General features: G+C 52.9%; 9 protein-coding genes across 9 annotated transcripts; 4 read left to right on the top strand and 5 right to left on the bottom strand.

Moving 5' to 3' along the window:
* Positions 1–2,275: 2,275 nt before the first annotated feature.
* On the bottom strand, positions 2,276–3,416 carry azaE-0 (Ketoreductase azaE; the record flags this gene model as incomplete). Its single annotated transcript, XM_037327880.1, has 3 exons — positions 2,276–3,046; positions 3,102–3,331; positions 3,395–3,416. The coding sequence occupies 3 exons, from the start codon at positions 3,414–3,416 to the stop codon at positions 2,276–2,278; spliced, it is 1,023 nt and encodes a 340-aa protein (XP_037173625.1).
* Positions 3,417–4,238: 822 nt separating this feature from the next.
* CGCA056_v012635 (uncharacterized protein) lies at positions 4,239–5,281 on the top strand (the record flags this gene model as incomplete). Its single annotated transcript, XM_037327879.1, has 2 exons — positions 4,239–4,311; positions 4,371–5,281. 2 exons carry the CDS (start codon positions 4,239–4,241, stop codon positions 5,279–5,281), a joined length of 984 nt encoding a protein of 327 aa, XP_037174626.1.
* Positions 5,282–5,383: 102 nt separating this feature from the next.
* On the bottom strand, positions 5,384–5,982 carry CGCA056_v012634 (uncharacterized protein; the record flags this gene model as incomplete). Its single annotated transcript, XM_037327878.1, has 2 exons — positions 5,384–5,800; positions 5,860–5,982. The coding sequence occupies 2 exons, from the start codon at positions 5,980–5,982 to the stop codon at positions 5,384–5,386; spliced, it is 540 nt and encodes a 179-aa protein (XP_037174783.1).
* Positions 5,983–6,644: 662 nt separating this feature from the next.
* On the bottom strand, positions 6,645–7,032 carry CGCA056_v012633 (uncharacterized protein; the record flags this gene model as incomplete). The annotated part of the gene is made up of 3 exons (XM_037327877.1): positions 6,645–6,835; positions 6,910–6,967; positions 7,024–7,032. 3 exons carry the CDS (start codon positions 7,030–7,032, stop codon positions 6,645–6,647), a joined length of 258 nt encoding a protein of 85 aa, XP_037174627.1.
* A 788-nt stretch (positions 7,033–7,820) lies between these two features.
* CGCA056_v012632 (uncharacterized protein) lies at positions 7,821–8,700 on the bottom strand (the record flags this gene model as incomplete). Its single annotated transcript, XM_037327876.1, has 2 exons — positions 7,821–8,470; positions 8,547–8,700. 2 exons carry the CDS (start codon positions 8,698–8,700, stop codon positions 7,821–7,823), a joined length of 804 nt encoding a protein of 267 aa, XP_037174628.1.
* Positions 8,701–9,635: 935 nt separating this feature from the next.
* CGCA056_v012631 (uncharacterized protein) lies at positions 9,636–10,089 on the top strand (the record flags this gene model as incomplete). Its single annotated transcript, XM_037327875.1, has 3 exons — positions 9,636–9,679; positions 9,732–9,933; positions 9,988–10,089. 3 exons carry the CDS (start codon positions 9,636–9,638, stop codon positions 10,087–10,089), a joined length of 348 nt encoding a protein of 115 aa, XP_037174269.1.
* Positions 10,090–12,784: 2,695 nt separating this feature from the next.
* On the top strand, positions 12,785–13,616 carry CGCA056_v012630 (uncharacterized protein; the record flags this gene model as incomplete). Its single annotated transcript, XM_037327874.1, has 3 exons — positions 12,785–12,946; positions 13,008–13,343; positions 13,509–13,616. The coding sequence occupies 3 exons, from the start codon at positions 12,785–12,787 to the stop codon at positions 13,614–13,616; spliced, it is 606 nt and encodes a 201-aa protein (XP_037173626.1).
* A 447-nt stretch (positions 13,617–14,063) lies between these two features.
* CGCA056_v012629 (uncharacterized protein) lies at positions 14,064–15,138 on the bottom strand (the record flags this gene model as incomplete). The annotated part of the gene is made up of 4 exons (XM_037327873.1): positions 14,064–14,110; positions 14,163–14,586; positions 14,634–14,799; positions 14,852–15,138. 4 exons carry the CDS (start codon positions 15,136–15,138, stop codon positions 14,064–14,066), a joined length of 924 nt encoding a protein of 307 aa, XP_037174190.1.
* Positions 15,139–15,938: 800 nt separating this feature from the next.
* bglB-1 (Beta-glucosidase B) lies at positions 15,939–18,554 on the top strand (the record flags this gene model as incomplete). The annotated part of the gene is made up of 1 exon (XM_037327872.1): positions 15,939–18,554. One exon carries the CDS (start codon positions 15,939–15,941, stop codon positions 18,552–18,554), a length of 2,616 nt encoding a protein of 871 aa, XP_037174794.1.
* Between the last annotated feature and the right edge of the window lie 34 nt (positions 18,555–18,588).

The following is an 18,588-nucleotide window of genomic DNA, read 5'->3' as shown; positions in this document are numbered from 1 at the left end:
GGTAATCATTGAAATATGTATGTTCTGAAAACTATGACGCAGAAGACTGACGAAATCGAATCCCAGGTTCAGCTTCCAAGGTTCTCGGCCTTCATTGCCGTAGTTCTGCATGTCGCGAGTAAGTCTGTTGTCGCGTGTTGGAGTCAACTCCATCGCTCTTGTTTGCGAAAGCGAGCGTTGGTACCAGCTTTCAGCGTATGTTGCTTGCTGGTTCTTGGCCGTGGAAAGATCACCGCGCACTTCTATACCGATTTACTCAAGACTGGAGAGTAAGCATGACGAAATCAATGGCAATTATTTGAACAACAATCAATCAAGTTTAATTTAGTGAATAACAGGAGTTGACAAATAGGCAGCGAAGACCACACGTTCATTTACGACTACATCCTCAAGATTCGTCGCACTGGCCGCTGCTCTTCAGTGGGAATCCACATAATAGAGTTCAAGCAACGGTACGCTAACCCAATGCGGCAATCTCACGCCCAATGAGGTTGCTTCACACTCGAAGTCAAGTTCGTGTTGGCCTGACTCAAAATGCCTCTGCTTCTTGCGCGGAGTTTTCCCTTCATTTGGAATCAGGAGACGGGAGTAGTCGAAGTTCCGGAGACATCCGAGGAAGACTCACTCCAACTAGTTGTCGAAATTCCCAAGGCTCTTCGGCATTCAGTCTCCTCGAGGAAAGCACGCTGAGCTCGTCGAAATGGTGTTCCACGGTCGACTGTCGCCGGCCTGCTTCCCCTGCAGGTCCAGAAAGCTAAGGGTACGCTCCCCATACCACCGTAAAGAAGCATCGAAAAAGGTGACAATCAATCCGGAAGTTTGTGCTCATGCTGACATTGGCGATTTTTCAGTGCGATCTCCGACTGGAAGCTTGCGGCCAATGCCGTAGAGCTAAGATAACCTGCCACGGCTATCGAGACCCCAACGCTTTGCAGTTTCGGGACGAGTCTCGGTCGGTGGAGCAGAAAGTAGTCACCCAAAGAGACTACGCAGTTATTCCAGGGGTACAAGGCCAACCGACTGGTCTCGAGCTGGGTTGGGACACTCGCGCTCGCTACGCTTTCTTCTCGACCTACATTGGCGGGTTCACGCGCAGCATGGGGGAAGTCACCCACCATTACAGGACCGCCACAGCATGCGATCATCTCTCTGCGAGCGTCGAAGCTGCCAGCTTAGCATATATGGGCACGCAGCTAGGCAGTATGCATCTGATCGCGCTCGCCAATTCCAGTTACGTCAAAGCAATCCAGAGGCTTAGCCGATCTTTGAATGATCTTAGCTCCGAAGGAGCTGAGGAAGCTCTTCAATCGGTTCTTCTATTAGACATGTACGAAAAAATGGTCCATCGCGATCCCCAGAACTCCCAGGCCTGGAAGAGTCACTCTCAGGGGGGTCTGACCCTCCTACACTCCCGCGCAACAACCATCCTATCCAGCCCGACTGGACGTCAGGTTGCCGCCCGACTAGTGACTGCTGTCATAGTTACCTGCGCAACAGTCGGTATCAACACGCCTAAAGAGCTGGCTTCAGTGCGTCGCAACATTGGCTATCATGTTAACAGTCCCAAGTGGAGCTTTCTAGGCATTCTGAATCGCGTCTCAAACTTGCACTTCGATTTCAAAGCGGGGAGACTATCAGAACGCAACTTCGTCATCCGAGCTAAGAGCCTGGACGACCAGCTGGCTACATTGGAAGCAACAGTGCCATCGACATGGCGGCCCCTCTTGATACCAGTCACCGGGGGTAATCCTCATGTTCTCGGCACATATTATCATCTCTACCCGGACCACTACACCACGCAAGTCACCAATGCGCTTCGAACAATGAGGCTTATTCTATACGTCATAGTAAAGCGTTACACTGCAGATGGCAGCTATACTCAAGACAGTGCCTTCAAGAAGACGATTCGAGACGTTGCACATCACATTTGTGCGTCCGTACCACAATTCACGTTGCCAAGGGTGTGCGAGACGAACACTCTTCCCTTCTCGCCCGTGCAACAGCTTCAGTGTCGCACATTCCTCGCACCATTATATCTTGTCCACCAAGTGTCGGAAGATGATTCGGTGAAGCAGTGGGTGAAGAATTGCCTCGCAAACATGTGGCAGTCCGGAGGTTTGAAGACGGCGAAAGACATTGCCGAGATCATGGACACGGAGCCAAATTTGGACTATTGGTCAGTCTTTGCAACGACAGGGAGTTACGCGTTTGCAGCATAGCAAAAGATACTTGTTCTAATCTAAATGGAGCTCTACATTGAGCTACTGATGTTGCTTCAACCATCCAAGTCCATCAGAGACTTCACGGAATCCACCACAGTCTTCTCATATGCTGTCCACTTCATTCCCAGAATTTCCTCGGCTCTGGAAGTGTTGTACCCAAACGACTTAAGGTTGGGGTTTGGTGCTCCTCCCATCACATCCAGCCCAGGCAACTTCTCCCGCAAGTCTGGGAACTTATCCCATACGATCTTGCCCATTTCAGCGTTGCTGTAGAAGCCACTGGTAACAAAGAAACGCTTTCCAGCTGCTTGGTCGATTTCCATGGCCTTGACATGCGCCAACGCCACGTCGCGAACATCAACCCAGAGAGGCAGTGCCGTAGACGGGAGTCCACCCTTGTGCTTGCCAGTAACCAACTCTGCCAGGAGCTGGTTTGAAGTGTTGACATCAGCCAGAGTCTTCGGTGGTAGTCTAACTGGACCGTAAATCATGGGCGGGTTAATCGTGGAGAGTGTGAAATTGGGTTTCTCGTTGGCGACAAAATCCCAGGCGGCCCTCTCTGCCGACTTTTTGGATACGACATAGGCGCTGACGGGACTGGCGTACGCATCTTCAATGGTCAACGGGCTCCAGTCCTCTTCTGAGTATGTCTTCTCCGCCCCTGAGGCGGCAAGGCCAGGGTTGAGAATAGCCGCAAAGGAGGAAGTAACCACAACGCGCTTCACACCTGGGCAGGATTCTTTGATCGCGTGTAGAACTCCGGTCGTACCCAAGACTGCAGGGTCAATCAGATCCTTTTTGGGGTCGGTGACGTTGTAATGGAACTGAATCTGATGAGCAACGAGGGGGATTGAGGCTGTCTAGGTTTCGCAAGCTTACCGGACTAGCCACATGAAGCACAGCTTCCAGATTGTGGGTGCTGAGAGCGGAAAAAGCTCCTTTGGCTGCAATGTCGGGAACGACGATGGTTTCGAGCTTGCTTTTGGGGACGTCTTTGAAAGATCCATGAATAGCCATCGCCTTCTCTTGCGATCGAGCCGTCGTCAGGACGGAGTGTCCGCGTTGAAGGAGGACATCGATCACATGGCCGGCGACGAAACCCGTTCCGCCTAATCGGTAAAATCCGCCTGTTAGCTTTTGCTCGCTGGAGTGTATCATGACGTTCACGGTACCTGTAACAAGGACTTTGGTCATCTTTAGATTGACGGAAAGACGGTGCCGACTGGTTGAGAAGTTGGGACGATCTGTAAAAAATAGCGGGCAGATGAGACGATCACAAATAGACAGAATTTTATGTCTTTCTTGCGGGCTTACGGATGATTTACTAATTCTTTTAAATCCTTTAAGGTTGGAAGACACCATCAAAGCTGTGACCATCTTGCCGGCTGTTCATGCGGCTGGGGCAGTATCCGCAGCCAAGATTGGCAGAAGATTGACCGCTCTGTACGTGTCATCAAATCAGACGATCTGACCCTGAGGAAAGCGTAAATTAACCATACAATGAAGAGAACCGTATACCATAGTCAATTACGTCGATAGGACCCGTGGAGATGGACGCGACCAAAAGGTTGTCGCCCGGGTCCGAACTGAGCTGAAGAAGTATGGAGAACGTAACGCTAGCTATATGGAGTTAAATATTCAAAATAGTGAGATGCGAGGCAAGGATCTATGTTCCCACAACGCAGATGAGGTGCCGACCGGCGGCTCCGAATCATCGGTGACAGAAAGCTTAACTCCTCTAAGGCCGACCGGAACCTACTGTCAGCCTTACTTCCACGATACAAACGATACCGAGTTTCACTTTCAGGTCCAATAACTCCAGAGTTTGACCGAGCCTACTTACTAACGGTTATTGGGCGACGATGGGGGCTGCCTCACATATAAGGGCGCCATCCATTCGACGGAGCTTGCCACGGCGTACAAACTTTCGACAACTCCGATTACACATAATTCGCCGCTTCTGTTAGTTACGCGTTGCATCTGCTCTAATTCATCCTTATCAAAATTGTTTTCGCAATGGCAAAGTACGCGAGAGATGCACCCGAAGGGTTCCGTAATTCGATTGAGAATGTTGCAGTTGTTGGTGTAAGTTCGTCGGTGACTCTCTAGCGACCATTGGGCTTTGAATACTAACATCTTTCGAGGCAGGGGGGCAAATAGGCAGAGCTATTGCAGTGCAACTTCTAAGAACAGGAAAGCACCGAGTCACAGCTATCACGCGCAGCGGAAGCAGCAACTCGCTGCCAGAAGGTTTAGAGAAGACATTTGTTGACTACAACAACGAGGAATCTCTAATCGACGCTCTAAAAGGCCAGGATTTCTTGGTAATTACCCTTTCCCTAAGCGCGGCGCCGGGAACCCACAGTGCCTTGGTCAGGGCCGCGGCAAAGGCGGGAGTGAGGTATGTGATGCCGAACGCCTACAGCATCAATTTCGCAACCAGCGAGAATCTCCGACGAGACATTCCTGTTGGGAACACGGTCCTAGCAAACATCGCCGAGATTCAACAGGCCGGCATGACATCGATTACGTTGATGAACGGATTCTGGTACGAGTACAGCCTCATTGCCGGTCCTGCAACCTTTGGGTTCGATCTCGACAACCGCATCATCACGTTTTACGACGACGGCAAGAAGGCCATCAACACGTCAACTTGGGTCCAGTGCGGACGCGCAGTTGCTTCACTTCTCAGTTTGAAAGTACTTCCCGAAGACGAAGATGACAAGTCGACCACGATTTCCGAGTTCCACAACAGTACTCTCTTCGTTTCAAGCTTCAAAATCAGCCAGAGAGAGATGTTTGACAGTGTGAAGCGAGCCACGGGCACGACTGACGACGACTGGAGGATTTACTTCGAACCAACCGAGGCGCGCTACAAGGCTGGCATGGAAGATATGCAGAGGGGGAAGCCGGAGGGCTTTTACAGGTCGATGTATGCTCGGGTCTTCTTTCCCAGCGGAGATGCAGACTTTGAGTCTAACGGAGATCGCCTGGGGCTCCCGGCTGAAGACTTGGACGAGAACACGCGCTACGCCCTGTCGCTGAGGAGTTCGTCTTAGGGCAGCCTACAGACAACAACAGCCAGAAGCACTGATCAAAAAAGGGACAATGCGTATAGCATCATAAAGCAAGTTTCAGCCTGCCAATTGACAATTCTCTTGCTACTCTATTCCCGCAACATCCTCTGGCGTATGCATCTCCTTCATCTGCTTGACTCCATCTACCGGACGAAGCCAACTCGCCCGAGTGTCGATGAACTGCTCTACCTGCGGCTTTAACTTCTTCTCGACTAAACTGAAGTCATCGACAGTGCCGAGGCGCAGGATACTCATTCCCGGCAACCCCGAAGAGACACGGTACAGGAGGGTTCCACAATTCCTGCAGAAGTGGTTGGCCATATCGTTACCCGTGGCAATGGTCTTGGACTGGGTGAAAGATTTCAGGTTTTCCTTGCCTCGAAGGTGGCGTAGGTGAGTGTCGGCAACGGTAAAGTTGGAGCAGAACATCGATGAACTGATTTTGCGACAGTCGGCACAGTGGCAGAGGAATCTACTGATGAGGCCTGGCCCATGTGTTGGCTGTAGCAGTTGGTCAGTAAATATTCTAAGCCGCATTGCGAGGCTTTGCCAGGACTTACGAAAGCGAGCTGAACGGCACCACAAAGGCATGTGGCTGTTGCTTCATCTTCATTGGACCAACCATCAGTAGCGACGCCGGCCAATGGGAAAAAGCCTTTGGTGTTATCTTGACTGGCCGCCATGTCTGGCGATTTTGTTGTTTGCAGGGCGGGGATTGGATATTGCGTTGCTGTTGCTGAAGCTGGAGCTTCTGTTCAACTTTTGACCTTTCGACAATAGAAAGCGCGGAAGGCAGGTTCAAATACCATTCAAGTCTGTTCATGGGCACCTACGAGCAGCGTGGAGGTGATCGCCAACGCCTAAATGAGGGTAATCATGTCATGATATGCCGCTGATATATTCTCTTGCAGTGTTGGCCGAACCAAATGGTACAACATCCAGATAGGAGCCGTGTTCCCATTTGGTGGAATTAGCAGTGATTTGCACATGACGGGTTGGAAGATAACATCGACCGGCCTAACTTCAATGTTGATTCGTAAGCTGGCCGATTAGTGATTGGTCAATGATGTGATGCCCCCTCTTGAGACGACCTTAACTTTGAAGCATTGACTGCATCCGCGTCTTAAAGCCGGCGGAGAGACCAAGGACAGATGCTTGCAAAAAATCGGGATGACGTGAGTGACTCACATTGAGCCCTTGCAGTGCTGACAAACAACAACTTTGGGCCCCTGGACAACTGCGGAGAGAAAACCAGCCAACGTGCACAAGCTTCATGTACGATAAGATGACAAAACACCAGACGGGTGGAAGGCTCTATTCTCTACGAGCACCTTGCACCACAAGATTATCCAAGCATATTATTTACAACCTTTGAATCCACAACCTTCGATTGAGAGGCGGCTTCATTTTGCACCGAAGCCTTTTCGCTCTTTTTCGGCAACAAGTGCTCAGGGCATGGTCGGTGACCCTTGGAGGGCATGTTCCCAGGAGGAATGTCACCAACGACGATTCCCTGGTTCTGCGGGGCGTTTGTGGCTATTTATCAATCAGATGTTATTGGGAACACAAACGAGTGCGACTGCGCTGCAGGTAAAATGTGTTTCACATACCAACACTGTTTACTGTGTACATTGCGAACTTGTCAAGCCCGCGTCCAACGGAGCTGAACTAATCGCTGTCAGCTCACCGTTCGCTCTGGTGTGTTTAAGGGCACAAGATCATACAAAACCCATGATGGTCTTCTGTCGATCGTTTTTTCGATTAGAAATTATTCTTTTTGCTTTGAGTTCAGATGGAAGATCGTTGAAGTGGTTCTAAGCTTATTTTACCTCTTTTATCTACCGTTAGAATATCGCCTTCGGGGTCCGCCTTGCAAGTAGAAAAGTGGCGTCAGGCATATGTAGGCTGTGCTCATGGGCAGGCGCTTCGACAAGAAGGCCATGGTGTCATGTGCTACAATGCCTCGCGCCCGGCTTGTGAGATGTGAGGTTTCCCCACCAATCCGAGCAATCTCTTTGGCGGCCACTGTGGGAATTAGGCGTCTTCGAGACTGCTGCGCCGCTGCGAAGCCTGGCCATTCACCACTTTAGGGGTCTAGTCTGTCTTGGCAACAGGGCGTAAGGTCTTCGTTGATTCAGAGATCTCGAGACGAAAGCAGATGGGGCCTTCCACGATACATTGCTCTCTCGGATCGAGGACGAGATCATTTGATGCTTATTGTCGTGGAGGCTTTAGACTAGCACTGCCAAAGAAATCTACAGATGACCATCAACGAAGGAATCAACGCATATTAATGCTGAATCACGCACACCAATTGATTGGGGCACACCAGCCAACCTGAATGCCGTTCTGCATAAGTCGTAAGGCTATTTAATTGCATGCGTCAGTCAGCGACTGTGGGTATCTTCAATCCCACTCAACCTGGTCACTCTGGTAGCTCTGAAGACCGCCCTGAGGGATGTCAAAATGAGACTTCCTTATTCTGGCCTGCACCGCAGCGATTCAATTACCGCGTAACCTCTCATTTGAAGTCTCCTTCACCATTGCAACGAGACAGAGGAATGCCCTTCTGCTGCTTGGCGCAAACGGTAATGGCTCCAGCAACCCACTTCACACCCTCATAGGAGCCTTCCTCGTACGAATCAGCGATCCACGTGCCCGTTTGCTTCAGCGAGCCCGGGCATCCCTGAAAGGTACGGCCGGACCGGCGGTTCACCCAGGGACGGGTAATGACAGTACCAGTCCAGCCATCCTCAATGGTACCGCGCACCGTAGTGGTAGCCGTTGTCGTCCAAGTGCGGGTGTAGTCGACGCCAAAGCTTGCACCCAGACGGTCCTTGATGGCCGTGATGTCAATTCCAGCGCTTCCAGATACGCTGTTCGCGACCGAGTACGAAGAGGCGACGGAAACATCGATGCCCTTGCCAAAGCCAATGACGACGGGAGCCATTTGTACATCCCAGTTGACGAAACGCTCCGTCTTGTCGGTTGTGATGGAAAAAGTGTTGGAGCAGTCCCGAGTGTGAAGGTTGGAGTCGGAGGTTTCGTTGAATGGAGTGGGTGCAAGGTGGTTGGCGCTGTCGAGCCATTCTTGGGGAAACTTGGGGGTCTCCGGGTTGATGCCCTCGCTCTCGAGGATCGCGAGCCATTGCTTCTCGTTGACGACCTCCACTGTAGGACGTTAGTTTGATAAGTCTGCGATAAGATGCAAAATGTTTGAAGGCGACTGGACAATAATATGACATACGATTCCCGTTCTTGTAAACTAGCATTTCATCGCCAGCCAGCGCATGGTCAACAGACCGTCTAGTGCCATTCCCATACTGGCTTCGCAAGGCGAAGTGAGGAGCGGCACTTGCGGCCGTGGCCATGAGGACGGTGATGAGCTTGGCAGAAACCATTGTGCCGACAAAGATAACTCAATTTGGGATGCTGAGAACGATGGAAGGAGAGAAGATGGGGATGTTGAGATGATGAGAATTCGCAAGCTGAGGGCAAGCATCACGTCTTTATAGGCACCAGCTCGAAACGACATATCGATAGTATGCCATCACCACCGGTCCTTTAGAATGCCACTTACACAGATTATCGAATGAAACTCGAACTCGGCTCAATCATCAAGGGCAGTGGAGTTCATCCGACGACGAGGTCGGTTGCAGCGCCATCCCAGCGAGTCATGGTGCAGGCTCCAGATAATTGGGTTGAGAAGCAGCCAACCACCAACCCAACCATACCATGGGAGGCAGACCTTCTCCCCAGGCTGATGTCTATAACTGAACGAGTTATGATCAGCTTCCGACCCGTCGGCAACAATTCACCGACGTGGTGGGCCGACCCAGATATGCTCCATCTTTGGCACAGACGATTACCCGAACAGGCAAGCGATCGTTCGAAGTTCTCCATACCACACGACTCAGCGTGCATCATGAGATGAACTACTGACATCGATCAAGCTGAACTAGTGGGTATCTGCAAGAAAAACGAGACCTTTTGCGCGAGAACATCGTGTTGATGTTGGACGAGTGCTTCACGGTTTGAGTAATGCACTTCGATAGTTGGTTGCAAATAGATTGATCACGCTTAGGAAGGAAAGATGAGCGTCCGCGACCGCAGCTGTAAGTCTTCAATGAGAAGGGCAATTTTGGACTTTGTTGGAAGAGTTGGATATCATGTTATTCCCAATCCAACGCGTAGATCATTCTTGTATTTGAGCACCCGTCCCAGCTCTCTTGTAGCTACCTCAACCGTTGACCAGCCTATCTCGTCAATCTTTCTTTAGTCCCTACTGACTCTCACCTTTGAGCTATCTGTTCACGACTCATTATCAGTTTCTTAGATGCAGACCTCCTCTCTCCTCGCCGTGGTTCTCCTTGCAGCTGGGTTCGTCCCTCAACTTCCTTCTTCGTTGGCCACGTGTATTGACTCCCAATAGCGTCTTCGCCGACCTCCACAAGACTGCCGTGTGCGTCAAAGACAGAACGAACAACCCCATTGGTGGCACTCCGTTCAGTCCCAGCTACAACTGGGTCAAGAACTACGAGATCTTGCCCGACGAGACCAAGTGTGCTTGCGACATGTACAAGGCGCGCAATACTGGAAGCAACCAATGGGACACGTGCCCTGATTGCACCTTTGTGAGCCGTCTTCCCCTTCGTCTAGCTTTCCACTCACCTAATATGTTTTTTCAGGACGGCCTCGGCTGCAATTCTGAGGCTTGGCACATTGGTGGCGATGAGTTCACGTACTATTGCGAAAACAAGTGCGGTGCACAAGGCGCTGAGGCTAACTGAAATCATTCCAATATACTCAAGAAAGAGGGAAAGGGGCGTCAATGACCATGTCAATACTGTAGCATGACTTTTCAGAGCAGTCTTCCGTTTCCTTCAAAGTACCTAGTTGATCAAATCATTACGAGAAAACATCAAACGCGGCGCGCGTGAGGCCTCCTCATTTTCTTCGCCGACAACGTGATGATCGTGGGAAGTTGTTCCCTGGCCAATTTCACGGATCCATGTGGCACAGGCCTAGATGTGCAAGATCAATTTTCCTCATTTCGGGAAGCTAATTTAAACACTGTGGGCTACCCGTCTAGCCGATGACGACACACGCTTTTGAACGTCTCAAACGCCCACGCCCACATCAATCGGTGATTACTATCTTTCTCTCATTTCACAACTCGAGAGCGAAAAAATACCAGAACCAGAGCCCAGAGAGTATGGATTTCGGGAATGACAAGTAATTTTCCACCATTCCGATTCCTCCTGCTCATCACCACGGCTATTCGCGCAAAAGCTGGAACGCCTTGGGTCACAATACCTTGATGTTGAACGCCGAGTCATTGCGACTCCAATCCTCTCCACAGAATCCCAGCAACACGACATGCTGCACGTGGGGTAACCACCGGGGCGAATGGCTTCAGCCCTGGAGACATCAAGCCGCCTCACCCTGCTGAGAGCTTGGGGCAACTCCTAATCTGATGCCCCCAGGGCCTTCCCATCACCTGAGAAACGCTCAGATCTTCACTCACGTATTGCAGAGATGCTATTTCAGAGAACAGCTTTCTCTGCATGGCGCTTGACAGCCGCGCGTTGGCGCCCGATAACCAGGATGGCACAGCGAAGTCGATCCGCAACCGCGGACTTTCGTACATTTCGGCCTTAGAACAGGGGGACACGGTTAAAGTTTATCTGAAAACGCGATCGTCTTGTCTAGTTTGCTGACAAGGTCACCATCGTGTTCCTGATCTTCGCGTCAACGGGGAAAATTACAGCATCGGCTGCGGCTATTCAACCACAACCTTGCAAGTTCCAACGTGCCACTTATGCCGCCAAGATACGATCGACGACGTACAGTTCGATAGCGTGCGGGTGTGAGCTCCACCGTCCAGCCTCTGGTGAGCATGGCTCTCAACGTCGTTACATGAGTCAGCTATGGCGATGATCTTTGGATGTTCAACGACCGTTTCTGATGGAAACATGGCCAGAGGGTAAGTTATGAGATGAGGTAAGCTTAAGGTGCCGAGCTGTTGTTTGTGGTCGTACGGTGTGAGCCCGGCAATGTGCATGTTGTTGAGCTTGAACGGCTGAGTAGCCATAATACACCATAGGTACCTATGTCGACCAGGATTTTTGGTTGTGAACAATCTGAAGTCATTGACATCGTGAGCTCCCACAAGCCTCTCGCACTTCCTGCGCTTCGCTGATTTTGTCGAAAATGTCTGGTGGTTGACTTGGCCTGGCAGGTTTTGCCGATCGTAACTTGACACTTCTCCACCCAGTAACATTTGGCTCACGCGACAAGGTGGGTGACGTCAATGCAGCGGCAACGATGGTGTTATTTTGGAGCTATTTATGGGTCGAGGATGGAGAAGCTTACTCTCCGAGCTTGCCGTGATCGCCCGGCGCCGTCACCTGCCGTCTTTTGCATCGGAGACAGGGAGATGGCTGGGGTTGCGTGCAACCTCCGACTGATGAATGTTTTGGATGGGTGTGTACAATCTCTCGGAAAATCCGAATGTTTAACGCAGCAGACGAAAATTGTTGAATCCTCAGTGACGATGCCTTTGCTATGTGTCCATGTCGAACAAGCGTCATGATAGGCTACCATAATCAGCGTTCTCACAATTGGTGGCCGAATTGACGATCGAGACCGATCGGCCTATCTGTCTCACTCACCCGCGTTGTGAAACCCGGCTTAATGATTTTGTTCGTTTGGGCTTTCGATGTTCCAAATTACTGATGAGTTGTGGTACGGACGGATGTCCTGGCTAGCCGGCCACCATGCGGCAGGATCGGTGACGCGGCACGGGTGGAAAGAATTGACCCACACTCGTCCGCACCCCGAGCTCGGCGGAGTACATCGAGGGCGCTAGTACCATGGGACTGAATGTTAAGATTCATTTGCGATTGAGCACCGGCGAAAACTCCGAGTCTCTCGCATTTATTTTCCAGAAGAATAGTCGCGCAGGTGAGTTTACGAGTGGACTGAGGGAGTATCCAGGCCGGCGACAGGCGGCGCGGATGCGGGTGGGAACTGTGGGTCTATCCCCGGCCGCACCCCGATATTTGCGCCGACCAGACCGGAACCTATCGGCCGACAAGAACACCAAGACTTACATCAACACCACCAGAAATGCTTCACTCCTCATATGGACATAAAAATCCCGAAATGGCATCTCCTCATCCGATCCAAGCCGGAGCAAAACCCCCAGACCGTCCCCAAATCCAAGTCATGACGTCACCCACCATCATCACCACGCCTCTTAAGCCAGTGACGCGACCAAGACAATGCGCGACACACCCCGATGGTCAAAGTCCTTACCGCAGCAAAACTTCCATAAACCGAGCTACCTTTCTTTCACTTTGACTGCTTCAATCTTTCTCTTCCCATCGCACCACCGCCTCCATGCCCTCAACAGCCCGCCTCGCAAAACAAATCCTCTCGACCCCTCAAGCCAAGTCCCTCGCCAAAAGCGCCCAAGCAAACATGTCCACCGGAACCCCCTCCGAGACCGCAAAGGCGCAAGCCTCCGCGTCCGCCAACGCGCCCTCCTTCGAGTCAATCGGGATCAAGAACAAGGACATTGTCCAAAAGTCAGGCGTCTCGCTGTCCGACCAGCAGAAGGTCCTTGTTGGCAGCGTTCTCGACGTAAACTCCCCCGCCTCCTCATTGGCAAACCCACCGCTCAAGGTGCTAACCACCATTGCAGCTCTTTGAGGGAAACCCCACCCTCAAACACCTCTCCCTCTGGTCCAAAACCGCCACCTTCCAGGACAACATCACCATCGCCGAGGGCTACGACAAGTTCGCCGCGCAGTGGTACGGCCTGCCCGCGCTCTTCGACCCGATCCGGATCCAGTCGCACACCGTCACTTCCGCCGGCAACCCCATCGAGTTCAAGCTCAAGAACACGTACACCGTTAAGGGCGTCAAGAGCGAGCAGACGATGGAGAGCACCGTGCAGATCGAGGTCGGCGCCGACGGCAAGATCGCCAAGGTCAGCGACAAGTGGGACAACGAGCTGCCCGAGGGCGCGTTTTCGCAGGTACGTGACGCTTTTCAAGAGTCGTATTCGAAGGCCTTTTGGACGGTGGCGTGGTTGTGGAAGGAGGGCGCCGTGGCTTTGTTTTGTCGGGTGATGTTGTTGCGGCCCTTTTGGGTAAGGGGGTTTTTCGATGCGGGGCGTGGATGTGTGCTAACGGTTTGGTAGGCTTTGCGGAAGCTGAATGCTGTTACGGTGCCGACGTTGGTCAAGGTTCCCAAGACGGAGGAGGAGGACCAGAAGATGAAGGCCGAGAGGGAGAAGAGGACCCAGTAAAATGCGTGATGTGTCATTGCTAGCCCAGTACTATGATGGCTTATTACCTCGCATTGTAAAATAGCGTAATCGAAAAAAAGCATACATGTCCAATGATGAAGCTGGTCCTTGTTGCGGCACGTATGACAGGCAACCAGTTATCCGGGAAATTGCCAGTAACGGATCTGCTGATGGCTGGTTCATGTTTCCGAACACTCATGGGTAGAGGCCTCCTCATCAACGCAACGACTGTTATGCGGCTCAGTAAATTGATCCACTATGTATCATCAATTCATTGGCTGAAAGTAGCAGCCTGCTAATGGGTATCTATCGTCGTCACAAATTCGCATTCCCTTCGCCTTGAATCAACGCCAATAAACCTTCTGCGACCCGAAAAGAATCGAAGCACCTGGGTGAAGGTCCGTAAACAGCCGAACACATATAGCAAAGTTGCGGGGCGAATCGGCTTTAATAATATCTCGAGCCTCTCCACCATCTCGAGTAGGTGCTGTGATCTGTAGTCGTGTGTTAGTCCAGTCCTGAAGCTGGCATCTCAAGATGACAAACCTCTTTGAGTGCTGATGCCCAGTTGATCCGCCACGTTCACATAGCCTTCATACGTCGCCTGGCCATTCTTCTTGATGGTCTTCACCATGTCGACAGTGTCGTTCTCCCACACGCTGCGACAGTATGGGCACGTCACGTTCGAACCGCTCCTACGCTTCGTCGCAGCCCAAGTATCGAAGCACTCCTTGTGGATGTTCTGACCGCAAGCAGCGCGGCAATAGACGACTGCCTCGCCACCCTCGGCCTCCAGTTCGCAGAAGCAAATGGGGCAGTCGCCTTCGACGGGCTTTCGGTTCTTATCCTGTGTAGCATCGGAGGGCTTGTCGATGGGCGGGGCGTTGGCGAAGATCTCCTTGAGTTCGGTTGTGAGGAGGGCAAGTTGGTAAGTATGCTCGAATTTGGCGCGGAGGACCCGGGACATGACCTGCAACTGTTAGAGCCGCTTGCGACATAGGGATGGGAGCTGCGTACATAGAGCCAGTGCTTGCACTGGTTACCGGCAAGGAAGTGAGGACAGGTGCACGTGGGACGCTGGGCAATTTTAACGGTATAGATGTTGCCCGTGGAACCAGTCAACTCGACTCCTTCTTCTGGAACTTCATCGGTGCCGCATCTTCGTCGCTCGAGTACATAGAATCTACGACCAGAAGTCAGTAGGATCACCCCAAGTCAAGACCGATGGAGATCACCTCTGCGTCAGAGCTCTGTTGTAGACGTCGCTGAAGTTTGAGGGCGGCCGGGGGCGGAAGCGGCGCAATCGCTTCTCGGCGTTGGGATCCTTCTTCGGTTTCTTCTTCTCAGGGGATCCATCGTTGGCAGCCGCAGCTTTCCGCTTTCCCAACGATGAAGGTGTCGGGGTGGACGCTGAGAAGGTGTTCCTGGAGGCGCTTTGGGGAGTCCGATAAGGCGGCGTGTATGTCGGCGTGTATCCGTAGCTGGTGCTTGCCGATGGCGGGGTCGCAGTGGGGGCACCCATGGTGACCGATCGTGATGACGATGTCTTCAGCAGGGACGAGGGTCGGGAATGTAAGCGAAAAGGAGGAATGTTCTGGGAACGCAGCAGTGAGGCAGATCGCTCGAATTGGAAGTTATTCTGAAGGAGGGGAAGCTGGGAAATGGCTTTTTGGAAAGATCATCCGCCGCAAGCAGAGAAAGATAAGAACTGCAGGAGCTCTGATTAAACTTTGGATCGCAAGCGGCAGTTGCCTCCCTTTTCCACGCCTTCCGGGTTCCCCACGCCCCCAAGCTCAATGACGAGCTCCAACGCACGGGCCTTGCTCTTCTCATGCACGGGCCTTCGAATGCGACCTTGACGCGGGTACACGAGCTGATCCACGTGACTCGGATGCTGTTCGCCCGAATCCTAGAGAGAAGTGGGTCGGAGAAGCCGGTGCTGGTCCTCCTGAGGTCGCGACGGAAAACCCGCTTCTTTCCGCTTCGCTTCCTCCAGCCCCAAACGCGACGAGATGCTGACCGCCCAGACCGCCCATGATCATGCGAGTTGTCATTCTTCGTCGATGGCTAGGCGGCTTGCTTCCGCCTGACATGGCGCCTCTGCGGCATCCTACGGCGGAGTCTGTCCCGTCAAGCTCACCTTGAACCCCAGATGCAGTACCCGTCAACGTGCGAGGGCTCTTTTTCGCTGACCGCAGTAACAACTGTATATAGAACAATATTATTCGATTTTGAATTCAACATGTTATCACACGTCAGAGCCGAGCTGGGTGTCATTTAAGACAACCACTGTCCCTTTTCGTGCGACCCATTCTCCTCGAGATGGCCATCAACGCAGCTATGGAGGCACCAAGGCCTAACATGAACGACAGCAACTGCAAGATCATCCAGTCCCTTACTTTGGAAGAAAAATGCACCATCTTATCCGGCAAGAACATGTGGGAAACCGCAGATATTCCCCGCCTCGGCATCCGCAGCCTCAAGACAAGCGATGGTCCGGCTGGCGTCCGCGGCTCACGATGGACTGACGGGACTCACACCACATACATCCCCTGTGGCATCTCTCTCGCGGCCACCTTCGACCCAGATCTCATCCAACGAGTCGGCAAGATCCTCGGCCGCGAGGCCAAGACCAAAGGAGCCCACGTCTTACTCGCACCGACCATGAACATCAGCCGCTCGCCCTTTGGCGGCCGCAACTTTGAAAACTTTGGCGAAGACCCGTACCTCACAGGCGTCATGGCTAGCAGTTACATCGAGGGGGTGCAGAGCGAGGGCGTGGGACCTTGTATGAAGCACTACGTCGCCAATGACATGGAGACGAGACGCTTCAACATGGACGAGCAGATTGACGAGCGGACGCTGCGAGAGATCTACCTCAAACCGTTCGAGATGGCCTTGGAAGTGGATCCCTGGACTGTGATGACAGCATATCCTAAGATCAACGGCGAACACGCTGACACCAGCCGCTTTCTGGTTTATGATATCTTGCGACGGGAGTGGGGATACGATGGGCTGGTGATGAGCGACTGGGGAGGCTTGAACTCGACCGTCGACAGCATTCGCGCGACCACAGATCTGGAAATGCCAGGACCTCCACTTCGTTACGGAAAAGCTTTGCTGAAAGCCGTCGAATCTGGTGCTGTCTCCGAAGAAGAACACATCAACCCGTCTGTCGAAAGACTCCTTCGTCTCCTTGCACGAGCTCAGCTACTCGACAGCCCACAACAAAATGGCACAAACGGCATCCATGCGGGTACAGAAGGCAACGAAGGCGAGTCGGACACTCCCGAATCCCGCCAAACGGCCAGACAGGCAGCCTCCCAAGGCATTGTCCTCCTCAAGAACACCGGCATCCTCCCTCTCAAGCCCTCCAAGCTCCGTTCCCTTGCCATCATCGGACCCAGCGCCAAAACCCCGACAACAGGCGGCACTGGCAGCGCCATCGTAAACCCTTACTACATCACCACACCCTTCGATTCCATTAGCGACGCCGCCAAGTCTGCCAACCCCCCAGACATCCAAATCACCCACCACCGCGGCGTCTTCACGCACCTCCAACCACCCCTGATCGGTGACGGCCTCACGAACCCATTCACAGGCGCACCCGGCCTCCGCGTCGACTTCTACTCAGACAACACCTTCTCCGGCAACATCATCTCCTCCTCCGACTGGCACAACTCCCTCGTCTACTTCATGTCCGACGGCGACGTGCCCCCTTCCCTGCGCGGAACAATCTACACCTACAAAGCAACTGGCCTCCTCCGCCCCAGCGCCACAGGGACCTACGACTTCAGCCTCTCCAACACAGGCAAAGCGAAGCTCTTCATCGACGACGAGCTGGTCATCGATAACTCGGACTGGACGCAGATCAGCGGCAACTTCATGAACTGCGGCAGCGTCGAGGTGTTTGCGAGCAGGGAGCTAGAGGCGGGCAAGACGTACCGCCTGCGCGTCGACAACCTCGTCGGGCCGCCGCCAACGAGGCCCCACGACAATACGCTCTTCCACAAGATCTCGGGCGTCCGCGTGGGAATGCTCTTCCGACACAACGAGGAACAGATGTTTCGCGACGCGGTCACTGCGGCGGAGGGCGCGGATGCGGTTGTGCTTGTTGTCGGTCATAATAACGACACAGAGCGCGAAGGATCGGATCGCACTTCGCTGTCGCTGCCGCGGAGGACAGACGAGCTGGTTGCTGCGGTCGCGGCTGTTAACCCGAACGTGGTGGTGGTGACGCAGTCTGCATGTGCCGTGGCCATGCCGTGGGTTGATGGGCCCGCTGCGATTGTGCATGCGTGGTATCAAGGGCAGGAGTGCGGGAACGCCATTGCGGACGTGATCTTCGGCAAGGTCAATCCTTCCGGGAAGCTGCCGCTGACTTTTCCTAAGAGGATCGAAGACCATGGATCGCACAAGTGGTTTCCTGGTGACGCGGAGAATGATTATGCGGAATACGGAGAGGGTGTTCTGGTTGGGTACCGCTGGTTCGACGAGCAAGGGACAGAGCCTTTGTGGCCTTTTGGATATGGATTGTCCTATACCAAGTTCCAGATCACCGATATTGCGGTCAAGGGCACCATCTCCGCCACCGGCGACCGCTATGCTTCAATTGCCGCCACGGCCACGAATGTTGGCGACATCTGGGGTAGCGAGGTCCTACAAGTCTACGTCTCTTCTTCGCCAGCGATCAAGGAGCATGGCCGTCCTTCTGCCCCGAAATCCCTTGCTGGATTCCAGAAAGTCGCGCTCCGCCCTGGAGAGTCAAAGTCTTTGGCCATACATCTTGACGCGAAGGCGGTTGCTTGGTTCGATGTCGCGGGGAAAGGGGGTCCGGGGTCCGGTGGGAAATGGAGGGTTGACCGCGGCATCTACAAGTGCTTCGTCGGAGTGAGTTCCCGAGACATCGTAGCTGAAGTCGAAATCACTGTAGAATAGATAGTACCCTGGGTGGCTTCCAGAGAGCATCCTC

This window comes from Colletotrichum aenigma (genome assembly GCF_013390185.1).
Source record: "Colletotrichum aenigma strain Cg56 chromosome Unknown KSG_Cg56_contig08, whole genome shotgun sequence".
Lineage (NCBI taxonomy): Eukaryota > Fungi > Ascomycota > Sordariomycetes > Glomerellales > Glomerellaceae > Colletotrichum > Colletotrichum aenigma.
This window is presented reverse-complemented; position numbering and strand designations above follow the sequence as displayed.